This window comes from Ambystoma mexicanum, chromosome 1q (genome assembly GCF_040938575.1).
Source record: "Ambystoma mexicanum isolate Mex_15411 chromosome 1q, UKY_AmexF1_1, whole genome shotgun sequence".
NCBI lineage: Eukaryota > Metazoa > Chordata > Amphibia > Caudata > Ambystomatidae > Ambystoma > Ambystoma mexicanum.
Window position 1 is genome coordinate 710,009,760 of NC_090922.1, and position 16,374 is coordinate 710,026,133.

The 16,374-nt window shown below is 46.8% G+C and overlaps 1 protein-coding gene across 2 annotated transcripts in view; it reads right to left on the reverse strand.

Annotated features, from left to right (window-relative positions):
* Window positions 1-356: 356 nt before the first annotated feature.
* The window catches only part of IMP3 (IMP U3 small nucleolar ribonucleoprotein 3), a 143,847-nt gene continuing 127,829 nt past the window's right edge, over window positions 357-16,374 (reverse strand). For both annotated transcript variants that reach the window (XM_069641337.1, XM_069641338.1), the window contains exon 7: window positions 357-3,153. In XM_069641337.1, the coding sequence (XP_069497438.1) occupies window positions 3,127-3,153 (27 nt within the window). In that variant the 3' untranslated portion in view covers window positions 357-3,126. The remainder of the gene's footprint in view (window positions 3,154-16,374) is intronic.

Genomic DNA, 16,374 nt, shown 5'->3' on the forward strand with positions numbered 1-16,374 from the left:
GTAAATACAGGTATCGAAGTAAACACTTACATGCTTAGTTATAGCATAAATATTTATTTGTATACACACAAGGTAAATTAGACAATCTTTAAAAATAGGCAACTAATAATGACATGAATCCTTAAAATAGGATTCAGTTCAACAAGAGCAATAAAGTAGGCGAGTAAACTTTTCTTATGTTATACATATTCCAGCACACTGAGTGACATCATTTGAGGTCAGTAATAACACTTTTTTTTTTTTATCACCATTACAACATTGAGTTTTAAGGAGGGAAAAGTTAAAGTCAGATCACTACATACTTTGTAAGTAGTGTAGGGGAGGCATTTTATCACAAGTAGGACACTGACAATAGGTACAATTTGTAAAACCTTTATTGAAGTTTCTGGGGTTGGAAAAACTCATGCTTTGTCCTATAACTAAGATGAGCATAGTCTCGATCATCATATGATAAACAAAACAGTCCTAGTGGAGTCTGTCAAATTAAAATGGCCTATGCTAACAAAATCCTTATGCCTGCCCTATCCCTATCTAAAAGTGTATAAAGGAGAAATGTACGCAAAGGAAAAATCAGTTTTCAAAATAATAAATTTGGCTCAATCAGCTCTCCTCTCCACGTTCGACCACACACCGAGTAAGGTGTAGGTAGGATGGCACATTATAGCTCGGGTTTTCAACACAATAAACAGTTCTAAAACGTGGATTGAGGCCTGCCATGTTTAAGTATCTCTTTCAGACTTCCAAATAATGTTTCAACAAAAAGTTCACTTAGGCCCCCCTCTGTTGGGGTCAGACCTCTTGCAGTCCAGGAGGGTGCTGCTAGCGTCTCTTCACATCTTCTTCATGGGATGTTGTCCGCCAGTGGTCGACTGCCTCTAGTCCCAAAATCCTCACCTTTTAAGCAAGTTCCCATTCATTCACAGCCATAGGCTGTCAATCACCCAGCAGGGTGTGGCTGTCCTGTCAGCCAGCCAATCCGAACTGGTTTCACTCAGGCACCCCTAGAGACAGAGGACAGGGATGTTTCGGGACCCTCCCTCACTTCCTACAATTCCAGACACACTGGAGACTGGGCAGGCTTCAGGGCTGAAGACCGCCAAAGTCAAAATGCACAAAGGACTCAAACCCGATTAAAAAAACTGAGTAAAAGCCGAGAAGGAACTGACAAAAAAATGGCGAAAAAAGGACACAGGGGCCATTTTGGGAAAACCAATGCCACCAGTCATTCAAGTAAGTTAGTGTAACAGCATGTTACATGAGAAGTGGGATAAAGGAATTACTATGTAAACCCCCCCAGAACTCCAAGGGTGGAGTGTGCTGGACCCACAAAAGAAAAGTTAAGACAAAAGTCCTCTTACTATTCTTGGAAACAGTAGTTCATCCAAGAAAATGTAGTTAAGCATTGAAAGTCCAAAGGACTTCTCAGTGGCACTGCACAAAAGGTGCTTTGTGACACAATGCGAAAGCAGATGCCTATGGAGTTTACCATACTCCATTAAACAGTAAGATAAACACAATCCTAGTTAGTAAAAACCACATGAGAGAGTGAGGAAAAATGTCCCACTGACTCGGGAGTAAAAACATTTTTAAAAAAACCTGAGTCCAGAAAAAGGGCTATTGGTCCCTAAGGTTAAAGGGAATCGCCACAGAAATTAAAATTCTCCCCAGCAGTGTTCATCACTATTTCTTTGCTCATTGATATGCCTACATGTTGTTTAGCTTTAGTTGTGAGCGCAAGCATATGTTTTGGACACAGACAGGCTTTTAAGTTGAACTCTTTGACACAGACTTTCCTTATTTTCGTTCAGGTAGGGAAATCCCACCTTAGCATAGGGCAAGATAGGCCTTCTACCATCCTGACATTCGAGTTGATACATTATTTCCATTTGAACTTTGAATCTGTTGTGTGTCTTGCTTCATGATGCCTTCGCAGTGCCCATATGAAGCAGTCTCTGGCGAGCCACATCTCTGTAAGTATCTTAGAACATTATGACAATGATGCCCAAAAGCACGGCACAGTGGACAGAGACGTTTGAAGACATAAAAATAATGTGCACTATCTGCTGCAATTAATGTTGGGTTTTGGGTGTTAGGGCATAGACACTTGCTCCAGTATCATGCAATTCAAAAGAAGGCAAGGGGACGTTATACTGTTATGCATATCAAATAGATGAAAGAGTTAACATTGTCCAGGTCTTGAAATACAACCCAAAAAAAAACAACATATTAGTGGACAACATCTTTTAATGTACAATTAAAAACTTGAGTTTATCAGACAGCAGATGAGAAAAACCCATGTGAACACAAAAACAACCCTTACAAAAGAATTGAGGCTACCCAAAAACAAAACAGATATCTTCTGTTGCCACATAAATATTTGTGCATTGCCCTCTCATTTTTCCCCTCAAACATGCTGTTCTAGTTAAAAGCATGTTTTATTACGGTTGGGGGCTTTGCCAACCAGTCAAACCTTATTGTTGCTGTCATAAGGGTCACCTTGTCTGTAGTTTTACTTTTGTTTGAAGTTCCACAGACTTAAATTGCATTCACTTGTGGCTTTCCCAAAACCTGACTGAATATTAGACAAAGAGAAGTAAGGGAGGGAATTAGTTCAGGTATAGAGACAAGGGGTGTGCAAGAGAGAGAAGATGATTTGCGATGTTTAAACGTAGCTTGGAAGAGATATGGCAAGGAAACAGAAGGGAGCTAGGTGGTGAACAAATGTTGACTGGAAAAATGAAATAATAGCATTGCAGCTCATAATGGCAGGCTGAACAGAATGTTAAAATGTTCCCTCATCATGCTCCATTTGTTCTATTTCAAGTCCAGGCCATTACATTCTGTTGCAGCGCTCAGTGGTGGGGAATGCTGTAACATTTCATTATTACATACCTGGTCTGCAGCTCACAGCACAGGTTGCAGTCAATTATTTCAAGAAACATTTAAGGGTTTCTGTTTCAGAGTTTATCCCAAATACAGCATTCAAAGGCGAAGTGTACAGTTATCCATTGTCCATTGTTGGAGGCCTAATTAACATGGAATATTGTACAACTGTGGTTCATGTGATTAACATTAAAACTGCAATACATTTGCCTGAGCAATTTCTTTGAATCGAGAGTGGGGGTTCTAAATTCCAAGGTCAAAGTCATCTCTCTGCAAAAACAAATAAATGAAATAAATTAGCATTAAATAAAATGATTATGTAAAATATAAGAAAAAAAAACAATATGACAGGAGGAATCAAGAATGGTGGGAAATTAAGAACACAAATTAAAGGGATACCAAAAAGTGCATTACATTCACTGTTTTAATGTTAAGGGCTAATTTTAAAAGGAGAGACAGACAAGGTTAACACCTAAAAAGTAGCTCTACCATCAAGCATATTGTTTGTCTTGTAGCAGAGCAGTAATAGTCATGTTAATATTAAGTTGTAGGCAACAGCACGATGGGGTCATCATTCACTGCATGAGGGCCTATTTCAAGTCAGTTCTCCTGGCTGATGCAATCATTTTTAGAAGAAAACTAATAGAAGTGTAGGTCATTAATGCAAAATGAACAGAAGAGCAATTCGACAAGAGAAAAATAAAGAGGGAAAAGATGGTCCAGGTACGCCTTAAGAGTCTCCTCAGTTGATATCATACTTGCATAAGAGGAGATTTCACTCTGAAGTCATTCTCTTTGCCTTTTCGTTCCCTCCACCATTTCCCCAATGAATTAGTTCAGACAGTAGATGTGGAGCCATTTGTGGTCATTTTAATTCAATAAGTGACATTTGGGTCGGAGAGGAGCAAATACTACACATCCGTCACCTGGAATTTAGGACTAAAATGTTATGCGCAGCCCCCGGTTTCCCTCCACCTGCTGGTTTAAGTATGCCTTTACTGCTATACAAATGGGTATTCTAGGGAGGTGTGGGAAAAGATGGGCGTTCAAAGTAATTTCCCCTCCATCCGAAGTCCCACAGCAAGAGGAACTCCTGAAGGTTTACGGTCGTATTAGTAGAAAATCTATTTTAGATTTCCACAAATTGAATATGAATCACACTGAGCTACACCACATCATTTTTCTTTCCGATTATTCATTAATATTTTGGTCTTCAAACAAGGAAAACAGAAATGGTTGCTTATTCTGCTGTATTGGAAAGTGCCGGAATGGAGGAGGTGGTGTTGGAGGAGGCATTGGGACGGGACTGTAGAATGCAAGAATTTCATCCTGTGCATCTAATGCACAATGGGCCTAATCACAAGTTGTGCAGTATCCCAGCGGTAATACCGCCCAACTGTAATAGCGTTAGCGCCAACTGGTCCGGCGCGATTGTTGCTGGATCACCGGTTGGGCGTTAACGGCAATTCCCCATTGGGTCCTTTAGACTCAATGGGGGCATTTTAGCTGCTAATAGCACGCTAATACAGCTGGCGTTGACAGCACCGAAAACAGGGCGCTAAATGGGATTTTCACCTCCTGCAAAAAGCTGGAGGTAAAACAGCCCATTTAGCACCTAATTCGTGATCGGCCCAGCCCTTAAATACAGCAGTAAAACTGTTACTGCCATGCCAACTCGTGATGAAGCCCAATGTGTTCAAGAAAAATATGGATTGCATACCCACAGTTATTCTCCCCCCCCCCCATCACATTTTACATGCTCAATTATTGTGGACAAGACCAGGCTTCGGCAGATGGGCAGGTTTCTCTGGAACCCTCCATAATCCAGCTACCCTATTCCAGGATTGATCACTTTTAGAGACAGGATACTACATCACAGCCCATCACTCCAACATTGTGAGTCATCCTCAGAGCATGCATGGTTTGCCATTTCTGACGAGATGAGGAAACGAAATTGCTAGAAGTGGTGTAGTTTCTATATATTGTGGTCTCTTGGCTTCTCAAATAACTAACTGAACTCTTAAATTACTATACCTTTAATTTGTGCTATATTAAGACCTAGAAAAATGTTTGGACATGAATAGCCTCCATTTCAATTCTTTCAGGCTTATGGAAAGGTTCACTAAAGTTATTCTCATCAATTGTTAGTCCAAACCTACATGGTCACTAAAGCTCACAGTGGCCTTGTCAGCACCCAGATGCATGGAAAAGGGATCGCTTTAGAAGACACAGCAGGGTAGCTGCATGTAGATGTTGGCCCACATCACAAAAGATTTTGGCTAGATCCCATCTACCTTCTGTCAGATTGAAGGCACTGGGCAAATCAAAGATGTCCATCATTGTCACTACCGTGGCATGTGTCTGCCCCTGTGTGAACCTAAACAAAATCTACAGGTGAAAGTCACATAGGAGGTCTCTTTCTTCACTGGTCTAGTGGGCCTCTTCCTACTGCCCACAAGTGTTAATCCTTTCCTACTGCAGCCCTGCCATGGTAGGCTTCCTTGCATCGCTCACGTCTTTCTAAGTGTTCTACTTTTAACCATGGGAGTATACCCTTGGTACAAGCAGCTAAGTTCCTACTTTGATGTTACTGCTCTGTCTTAATCGCCTTACTGTGATGATGTCCCCTATCTGACCGTTTTGAGTGTCTTGGGAGGTGACGATCCGGGTTGGGTCAACCATATGCACTATGATAAAGGACGGATATTCAAATGACTACTCCCAGCACCTGGGGCAGGAGCTTGTGACATGGACCCTGGCAAAACACCTGGCCTTTTAAGTAAAACATTAAGGGGCAAGCCATACAGTGGAAAAGCAGAGCATGTTCAGTGTGAAAAACTGTACTAGCCCAAGAGCAGTAAACATGCTTACATGCACTGGTGAAACTATTTGCTCAGGCATTTGTATGGTCCGCTGCCGAATCACTGTTTTCTATATCTAGTGGGCATGCAGCTATAGAACTTCCACGCATGTGCGGAATGCTGGCCGAACCCAAGATGGCAAACCGGTATGAAATAGCCAGGGACAAACAATGCGGGAGACTAGTGTTGCTCCATTAACACCAGATCTGATACAGCTGTTCAAATTCAGCCAATCTTGCATAGATAGTGAACATCATACACCCGTAGACCATCATGAGGATCCAAGCCAACAGGGATAGGGCCTGTTATTAATCAAAGGGATTTCTCCCTTGGCCCAAAGGGGGTGGGGGGGGGGGGGGGGGGGGGGAGACGTCCCCGCGTGAGGCTAGGGAGGTGATCCTGCTCAACAAGTCCCTCCCTGGGGCTAGAGGCAAACGGGACCTCACAGGGAGATACTCCCCCTGCGGGGACAAGGACTCCGGTTCCTATGAGGAACTCCCTAAAGATCCCTCCACTATCACCTCTTCAGACATTCTGCCATGGTCTGTATGAGGAAAGAACAAGGATGTGTTATTGCAGTTCAGAAACTGTAACTATCCCTTTAAACAGCAGCTTGGACGAGTAGGAAATAGCAGGAGGATAAGAGCCTGCAGGAAGAAAGAAGGAGCAAGACAAGCTGGGGAAGGCCCATGGCTACACCAGAGCAGAGAGGGGAGGAGACAGCGAACTCCCAGAGACACGCAAAGTTTAAATCAGTTGAAGGGCTGAAACTGAAGATCAGGACGCAGCACGTCCGACAAGCAGAGAAGAGAGCCGCCACAAGTGGTGGCGCGTGACCACAGAGAAACCATGGTGGACCAGAGGTCCTTATAACAATGCCGATAACACAACCTGGAAGAAGCAGTGTGACATACTGAAATATGGAATACTGCAAGCCACCTGAACCAAAGAGACAGAGAACGAGAAACCAAACTAAGTTGGACAGCCAAAGATGGGTGCCAGACCCGAACAAAGAGATCCCAGTAACACATTCCCAGAGGTTGTCAGGTAATGGGCGAAAGTGGGAGAACTGGGAGGGAGACAGCAAACCATAATCAGAACATTCATACTCGCCTCAGTGACGATAAAGCGACGATAAGAGAATTAAAGGAGAATCATTACAAGAGTGTTCATACTCATCTCAGTGATGATAAAGAGACGATAAGAGAATCATTACAAAACGTTTTATCTCAATCGAGAGAAAGACATAATCCCAGGAGAAGAAAGAAGTGAAAGAGAATTGCTACAAATGTTAACAAATGTTAATCTGAAGGGTTGTATAACCTTACTTTGGGAAAATGAGAGAATAAAGCTTAATAACAAAACCAAAAAGGAAAGCTTTAAGAGAGGAAAACACTGTCAAGGGAGAAAATATTAATAGAGACAAAGGAGTTCAATATTGAGACGAAGCCAAGGCTTAAAGTAGTCTTGAGAGACCTGTATGAATTGATCAGGGACGTCACAAGAGACCCTTTTAATATCAGCTATTGAACAAAAGATTGCTGCAGGCAAAACACAAAAGAAGCAAGTCATTCCCCTGCTTTAATTTGTTAAGATAGTGGTAGGGTCAGTTAGGGTTAGTTTGGACAGTGGATGTATTCTTTTACGACATTTCACGGACAAGCACTGTAGCTAGTTTTGTTAGGTAGGGAACTCCCCATAGAAGTAGGGAACGATTGGCATTTTCCTTTTCTTTAAAGAACCTAGTACAAATGTCTTAAACGTTTCCTTTTTTTTTTTTTTTACTTTTTTTTGGGCGGCATAGGTTTACAACAGTCATGCACATCCTTGTAACAAATGTATATAACAGACATATTCTTGGAACACTACAGTGATCATAATACATTAGCTACATCAATATTAGCAGAGCATTACCTGAGAGGGGAGGATACCAGAGTTCATGATGTAGAAGTAATTCCTGATGGGGCAGGAGACGAGCCAGACCCAGGTGTACCTTCACTTTGATTGTTAAGATAAGTGTTGAATTCAACTCATATGTTCTTGGGGCGAGAGTTGGCAAGGAGCATGGTCAGGTATTCCTCCGCACAGTTTCGCGACCAAGTGAGCAAGCGCAGCCATTTCTGAAAGGGCGGTGGGGAAGAACTTTTCCAATTCTGGAGTATACATTTTTTAGCTATCATACAACATATGTTCAGGAATTTAGCCAAACGTCTAGTGTCATCTGTTCTCCAAGCTCCAAATAGAACTGCTAAAGGATCGGGATCAACCACAGACTCAGTAATTGCAGTGAGTGTTTCTAAAACGCTTTCCCAGAATTCAAACAGTTTGTTGCAGGCCCAAAACATATGTAAGTGATCGGCTTCCTCCACCCCGCAGCGGGGACAGGAGTATCCCTCGGTGCGGTTGATCCTCGAGGTCCTATGTGGGGTTTAGTAGAGCCTGTTTAGAAGCTTGTACTGCATGGCGCGATGACGAAAATTAAGGGAGACTTTTTTGGTGTGAAGGCACATTCCCCCTCCCCCCCCCAGATCTTGTCGGATATTTCTAGGCCCAGTTCTGCAGCCCATTCATCGCGCGCCTTGAGAGCTTATATCGGGGCAGTGTCTTGTAGGTTCCTATATAGTGAGGAGACAACGCCTCGGGGTCCGCCAGAGTTAGCAATGTATGCTATAGCTGGGTTGTCCAGGGGCTCATCTGGAAAGGAGGGCCATTTAGTGCGAAATGCAGCCCGGAGTCTATAGTACTGGAGTGTCCCTAGGGCGGATCCGGTGTGCCCTTGTTTCCATGTTTGGGGGTCAATAAACTTGCCTTCGGTATAGCAGGCGTGACCAGGCATGGAGGGTCGTGGTAATGGGGTTAATGGGGGAGTCAGGTGTATAATGTCGATGCAGTATAAGAGATATCATGTTGGAGCCAGCAGCTGCCAGTTGTTCCAGTTTAACATGTGGACGCGCTGGAGAGCCGGGGTACCAATGGGTGGCGTGTTGAGCTTGGGCCGCAGTCCAATAACATGACAGATCTGGAGCCGTAAGTCCCCCTTGTTTATATGGAAGCACCATGTCAGTCCACTTCTTGCGAACCGCGCCAGAGTGCCATAGGAACTGTGCACACAATGTGTGTAGTTTGGCGAAGTATTCCCTCCCAGGGCACACAGGTATGTTACAGAAAGTATAGAGAAGCTTGGGAAGTAGAATCATTTTGATGAGGGACAGCCGACCAGCCATGGATAGTGGGAGAGCATGCCACCTAGAGATTTTAGTCTCAACTATTTGTGCCACCGCAGAGTAGTTATCAGCAAGTAAGGTGGATTTGGTTAGGGATATCCGAACGCCTAAATATCCGACGCCGTCACGGGAGCAGCAGAGAGGGTATTCAGTGGTGGTTTGTTGGGTAGATTTAGTAAGCGGGAAGATCTCAGATTTTGAATAGTTAATTGTAAAACCGGAGTGGGTGCCGATGCGAGTGATGTCTCTCAGTATAGGGTCAAGACGGGTATCGGGATTTCTAATATACAATAGTACATCGTCCGCATATAGGGATATGATTTCGGGGTCATCTTTCAGTCTAATTCCCTTGCAGGCGTGGCGTGCACGGACATGATCCGCCATCGGCTCTATAGCTAGGGCGAAAAGAATCGGGGAGAAGGGGCATCCTTGTCGGGTGCCCCTAAAGAGTGTGAAGAGGTCAGATGTCAATGAATTAGCTCTCACTCGCGCCACGGGTGAGGCGTTTAGTAGTTTAATAAACCTAATCATGTTTGGACCGACGCCCATTGTCTCTAGTACGAGCCACATGTATCTCCAAGAAACCATATCAAAGGCCTTCTGGGCATCCAACGTGACCGCCACAGCTTGCACATCCTGGTCTATACGGGACATCACATTAAACAGTCTCCTAATATTGTGGGAGGTGGATCTTCCTGGGACGAAGCCCGCCTGGTCCTCATGGATTAAGTATGACATAATGGGCAGGAAACGATTTGCAATGACTTTAGCGAAGATTTTTGTATCGAGGTTCATGAGGGAAAGGGGTCTATAGGACCCACATTTGTCGTCGGGCTTACCAGGCTTGAGCAATACCGTGATGACAGCTTCATGCATGGAAGGGGGAAGGATAGAGACTCTGAGTGATTCATCCCATACCTCAAACAATCTGGGGGCTAAAATGGCGATGTGTTCCTGGTAGAATTCGGTGGTAAGCCCGTCAGGGCCTGGCGCTTTACCTTTGGGCAGCTCTGAGATGGCCGTTACGATTTCGTCTAATGTGATTGGGGAGTCAGACTGGTCTTGCGTAAGGGGCGAAATTTCTGTAGTGGGGATCTGGTCAAGAAGATCGCGCATGTGTTGTTCGGTGAGCTCAGCGGGTTGGGAGTAAAGGGACTTGTAAAACTCAGTGAATATGTTTAAGATTTGTTGGTCTGACCACTGTGTATCGCCTTGCTCATCTTTGATGGATGCAATCTGGGTCCGGCCAAATTCCCCCCTCACTAGTGTAGCTAATGTTTTCCCCGGTCTGTCCCCCTCTCCGTATTTCCTGGCGGCCTGTGGGGGGCTGAAGTATTGGACCTCGCTAGTAGCAAGTGCGTTGTAAGTCTGGAGTTCATTGCTAATTTGGGCGAGTATGGCGGGGTCAGCACCAGTGGAGCCCAGTAGCTCCAGTTGCTTCAGCTTGGCTTCGGAGCGACAGAGGGCAGCTCTGATTGCTTTCAGCACCCCAGTCTCCCGGGAGATAGCCATTCCCCTGATGTACACCTTGAAGGCGCCCCACCTAACCGCAGCTGATGTGTCTTGGAGAGAATTGTGCTCAAAGAAGGATTCAATGTGAGCCAGTATTTCAGCCTTAAACACAATATCTCTGAGAGCCTCAGATTTAAAGCGCCCAGTGCTAAATGTCGGAATAGGTATTCCCAGCCCAACAGATAATGTAATTGGAGAATGCTCTGACAATGTGCGGGGTAAGATCCGGGATCCCTCCACCCTGCCCATGATCTCACTTGACACAAAGAACAGGTCTATCCTGGATGAGCTGTCATGTACAGATAAATAGTAAGTGTTCTCTTGCCGCTTGGGGTGTAGTGCTCTCCAGACATCGCAAATATTCAGTGCTTTTATATGGCCGCGTAGCCTGCGTGCGGAGCTGGACAGGGCACGGGGAGCAGTACCAGTTCTGTCCAGGACAGTATCCAGAATAAGATTCAGGTCTCCCTCCCCCCCATATAACATGAACACCCGCTTAGCCCAGCAGTATGGTGGTCACAGTATCAAAAAACTCAGGGGAGTCAACATTTGGGTAATAGGTATTAACAAGTAGATATTCTTTGTTAACCAGGGTGCAGTATAATATAACATAGCGTCCTTCAGAGTCTATGTAGCTTTTGTGTAATGCAAATTTAATCGATTTATGAATCATCGTGAGTACGCCCTGGGATTGGGTGGAATAGGAAGTGAAGTATCTAGCGGGGCCCCACGCCGGGGCCATGATTCTTGGCATATACCCATTAGAGTGTGTTTCCTGCAGGAATAATACCTTGCAGCTATGCCTATTAGCGTGGGCCATGATCTTACGGGCCTTGGTGTGATTGCTTAATCCCCGGACGTTCCAGGACATTAAGTTGGTAGACATTCCAGTAACAGGTATCTAATCCCATAGAGCATATTTAGTGAACTTCCCAAATCCAGCAATAGTGCAAGCTCCCAGAATTGGAGTCGAGAGTGAGCTCATGGCCATTCAGTGCACGTGCCGTGCAACCTCGTGTGCTGTTTTTACGTAACACCCCATTTCCTCCCCCTCCCTCACCACTAGCCCAAGAGTAGCAGTGTGAGCATCTCCCACCCCTAACCGTACGCAGCTGAGCTGCCCCCAACTTGGCTCAGCCTGCACGAAAGCCCAACCGGGGCTGACCCATAACGGTGTATCAAAGAACAGTGCAATCGCAGTGGGGTGCCCCATTGCCGTGCCCCAGCACGCCTGGAACCAAGTGGTTCTGTTACAAAACGAGCAGTGTCAGCGGTCACATAATGCTTATCCCTGCTCTCCTAGGTGGAGAGCAGGGATCCAGGTATTGACATCGAAGAGTTGCAGTTAAAACATAGATATACAGGGATATTATCAAGCTAAACAGTCCAGTATTGCAAAAAAAACAGTGGTGCGTATTCCAGAGGTGTCAAGTGACATGCGCATAGCAAAGCCGTAAACAGGGCAATTGTGGCAAAAGAAGTCGAGTGAGGCCAAAGTCCAGACAGACTCCCACTACGCTAATAAGTTGGCCACTTGAAGGGCATGGAACACAGGGTAATACAGTTTGGGTGATAGTAAATTATAGGGATGCTCCTGGTGCATAGGCCAGTGTAGTATCAGCATAGCAGCGTGCACCCCAGAGGATTATGTGTGGTGTAACCAGCAGGATCAGGGAGACAGGGTACATTGCACGGCTGAGGACAACCACAGGGCAAATGCCAGTGAAACTGATGATGTTCGGTCACCCTGTGAACAGAGACCTCAAAGCACGCGGGGAGAGAGGAGCTCACTCATTGTCCAAGCGGTCGACAGCAGGAGCATGCAAGAGGATATGTGCTTCTATGAATTTTACCGCCTCCGCAGGCACCGTGAAAAAGTATAGTTTGTTGTTAAACGTAAACTTCAGCCGTGCCGGGAACAGTATGGCGTAGGGGATATTCCTTTCTCTGAGCAATTGTTTAACCCCAAGGTATTGGCGGCGCTCCTGCTGGACTCAAGTCTGGAAATATCCTGACAACCTGCGATTCCAGTCTGAGCTCTCCCCTCTCTCGTAGATGTATGGGCTACTTCCCGCCTCGGGCCTGATTTGGCGAATTTATCCATAGCGCCAGTCTTATTCACATTCCTGGATCTGTTTGACATTGTGCGATACTGGGCCCCTAGTTGCCAAAGTGGGGTATCAAATGGCTAGGTGGGTGTATGGCACGGGGAAATGAGAGCAAGACAGGACCACTGACCGTTCAAGCGGGCGAGGGGCCCTCTCTAGTGTCACAGGTAAGTTGCTGTCGGCAAGGCAGGCAACCAATGCCCAGAGGGGCGTCTCAGTGTGGCGATGAGCGTCTTCAATGCAGCTGGTGATGGGGCCCCACGGCCCAACAGGTGCAGGCTGCTAATGGTGGTGGTGGGTACGTTCAAGGACCAGTACAGGCAGGCCAGGACAGAGAGCAGTTCAGCCGGCTCTGATCAGATGCTACAGAGAGATCTGGTTTATTCTCCAACCAGGCAGTCACTTTATAGCTGAGTTCAGGCCTTTTCCCTTCAATGTTCCAGAGTTGCAGCAGAGTCCTCTGTACCTGGTGTTCTGGCCTGCTATCTTTACTTTGGTTCCTTCATTGTCAATAACTTTCTCAAAGAGCTGAGCATGTCTTCACAGTTTTTTTTTTTTTCCTTGTCAAACCTTAGATGACTCACAAAAATTATCGGTTTGTGGATTGCCATGATTCCTTCCCTCATACGTTCCTGCTTCACAAAACTAATGCTTTTAAACTTTCTTGCAGTTCTTAAATTCACCCGTAGATGTCCTTTCGGATTGGAGCTGTTCCCAAAGTTTACTGGTACATGTCCTTTTGTATCTGCTGTAATTCTTAAATGTGCCCCTAGATGTCCTTTCGGATTGGATCGGCTGGGACTTGTTGGGATGAACAGCTGATCCGTATGCAGCTGTTCAGGGGATGTTAGACCGCATCGCCCCAGCTGCTCCGGTCACTCGATGTACCCGCAGCTCCCTTGGCTTAGGCTCGGGTCACAGAGATTCCGTAATCAAGAGCAGGCAGGAAGACTCTTGTCATATGGTCTGTGAAACGTACCTCTGCAGTCACAACGGCCCTCTTCGTAGCATTGGAATGAGTACGTACTCCGTTCTCCTCTGCACTTCAACGATTCCTCTCACAACATCCGAGTACAGCCGCTCCAGCCCAGGCCAACGATCGATTTGGGGCAGCCTCGCTCCGATGTCTAGGGCCCCGACAGGCGAGTGAGGGGAACAGCCGGTAGGCAGCAACAGCAACGAGTGGGGCTCTGCTGCAGCTCCGTCGCAAGCCTGCCCGGCAGAAGTCCTCAATAGCTTAGGGGGTGGCTCTCAGCAGCCCGCCGCGTGCCTCCTTAGCAGCAAGTGCCGATGGCAGGGCCCGTCCCAGCACCGGGTGAAAGCAGGGCAGGCCGGGGACCGTTCCCAGGGCACCGATTTTTGCCCAGATTACACCCACAGATTGCCGACAGTGTCAGCAATCCAGGGGGACAGGTGCAGACGCGGGATGGTGTAGTGTGCCGCAGATGTCAGCAGATAAGGTGCGGCGGCAAACAGGGCTATTAAGCTAGGCAGCCATTTTGTCGGCTGCTCAACAGCGCTCCCCCCCTAAAAAACATTTCCTTCTTCTGACCCGCCACTGGCCTCATTTACTTTTTTAGGAGAGCCAGGATACAAGATTTATTTTTAGCTTGTACAAAAGTCACCAGAGTGGCACATGTGGTTAAACCGGGCAGGCAGGGTGGCAAAGTTGTCTTGTAATGGAGGTGGCTGGGCAAGTAAAAACATACTGTCATGATGCCTACCCCCGGAGCATCAGGCCAGGCCCAGCACCCCCGGAAGCAGGCATCATGCCCTCGGGTAAAAGCCCAGCGGCCCCTTATAGGGACTCTTTGGACTCAGTCCTGGCGCCTTTGGCGCCAGGCTCATGTTGGACATCAGTCCTGGCGCCATAGGCGCCAGGCTCATAAAGGGAGGCGTTTGTGCACTTACCTGATGCAGACCATGCTGCACGCTTCAGGCCTCCCTGAGACCTGAAAGGGACTAATTTTTCATAGGGACTTTTTTTTCACTCGGGCGTGGCCAGGGAAGGATACATACCTAATTGGGGAAGGATACATACCTGGGACTTCTTTGGAGGCTATTTAAGCCACGCCGAGACAGCAGCTCATGCTTCGCGTTGTTCTGCTTCCTGCAGCTTAACGCTCACCGTGTCTGCTCCTGCTCCTGGACTACAGCCACGCCCGTCTTGAACCTGGAAGACCTGCAAGGAAGGAAGAGAAGAGAAAGGTGAAAACCAAGGATTATTTCAAGCTTCTTACCTGCATCCGGAATCTTCTCGCCAGCATCCCTGAAGGAAGACTTCAATTTAAAAGCATTGCGTTGCTCGCTGCAGCGCCACGCTTCACTCACCTGTCCTGTCCTTGAGACATCTCCCGGCTCCATCGCGGCTGTCAGCATCGGACGCCACATCTCTGCACCTCGGGGAGAGAGGAAGAAACAAAAGGTGAGCAGAAGGACACACAGAAGGAAAGCCTGATTAACAGCCATAATACTTACCGGCTTTTCTTCCACATTTCGGGTCGGCGCCGCCCGGTTGGCAGGTACCGAACCCCAGCCCCTATGGGGAAAGGACTAGAGACATTTCAGAGGAATGATAAGGACATCTAGAGGGATCGCCCTCATTACTACTCACCTCGGCAGGTTAACCCCTCGACGCATCGCCTTCATACTGCACCTGAAATAAAGGACAGATCACAGGTGAGAAAGACAGCATAAAGGGGGCCTCACTTGAACTTTGAACTTTCATACTTACGGCGCATCGCTCAGGAAAGTGAAGTGGATTTTGCCAGCGCCATTCTGAAAACCAGTGAAGTAACTGGACGAACGCGCGCCCCTGCACCAGAAGCAGGATGGAGAGTTCAACCTTCCAAACCATAAGGTGAGCTTAAACCGGGTTTGGAGGAATAGAGAGGAACGGAGGGGGGGAAGGGGGGAGCTAGCACACCATTCTGCAGGCTGTTAATCCCCTTTCTCATCTGCAGAAGGATATTCCTACGGGCCAAGGAAGCACGATTTTGAGGTCCTGTCCAATCGGTGTTCCGGGTCCTGCGCATCACGCTAGAAGAGGCCACAGTAATCCAGACTAGATCAGCGCCCCCGTGGGAACCAGGTGGGCGTTACAGAACGCGAAGCCTCCCTACAATTCCCACCCAGGCGCTATGGAAACTTCTGAGACTGACCAACTGGCCCAACTACTGGGGGAATTACGGGCCGAGGTACACGCCGCTCGTCAAGAGACTAATGCCCTCGGAAGAGAAGTGATTGTAACAAGGGAAAGGACTGATGACCTGGCTAGACAGCTTTTGCAAGGTCAAGCTGGACAAACTCCTTTACCCGGTTCCGGGGGGAACCCCACTCCTGTGGTTTCCAGTAACCCTGTGCTGATTAATCTACCTGCAAACATGCCGCTGGCCCCACCCGAACGCTTTGCTGGGGACCCCAAACAATTCGCAGTATTCATGAATCAGTGTCGTTTGCACTTCCTATGCAGACCCGGGGCCTTCCCTAATGATCAGACCAAGGTAGCCTTTGTGTTGTCATATCTCAGCGGCTGTGCTGCCGATTGGTCAGTCCCACTGGTAACTCAAGATGACCCGATTCTTCGTGATTTTCAAGGATTTCAAACAAGCATGGAAAGGTTGTTTGCTCGACATTCCCAGGGGCAGGCTCTGGATGGCGAACTTCTATCTCTGCGACAGGGTAATCAAGACCTTGTATCCTACATTGCAACCTTCAATAGACTAATTGTGGAAACTGGTTGGCCAGAGGATAAAATAATCACGTTATTCTATCGAGGTTTACGCG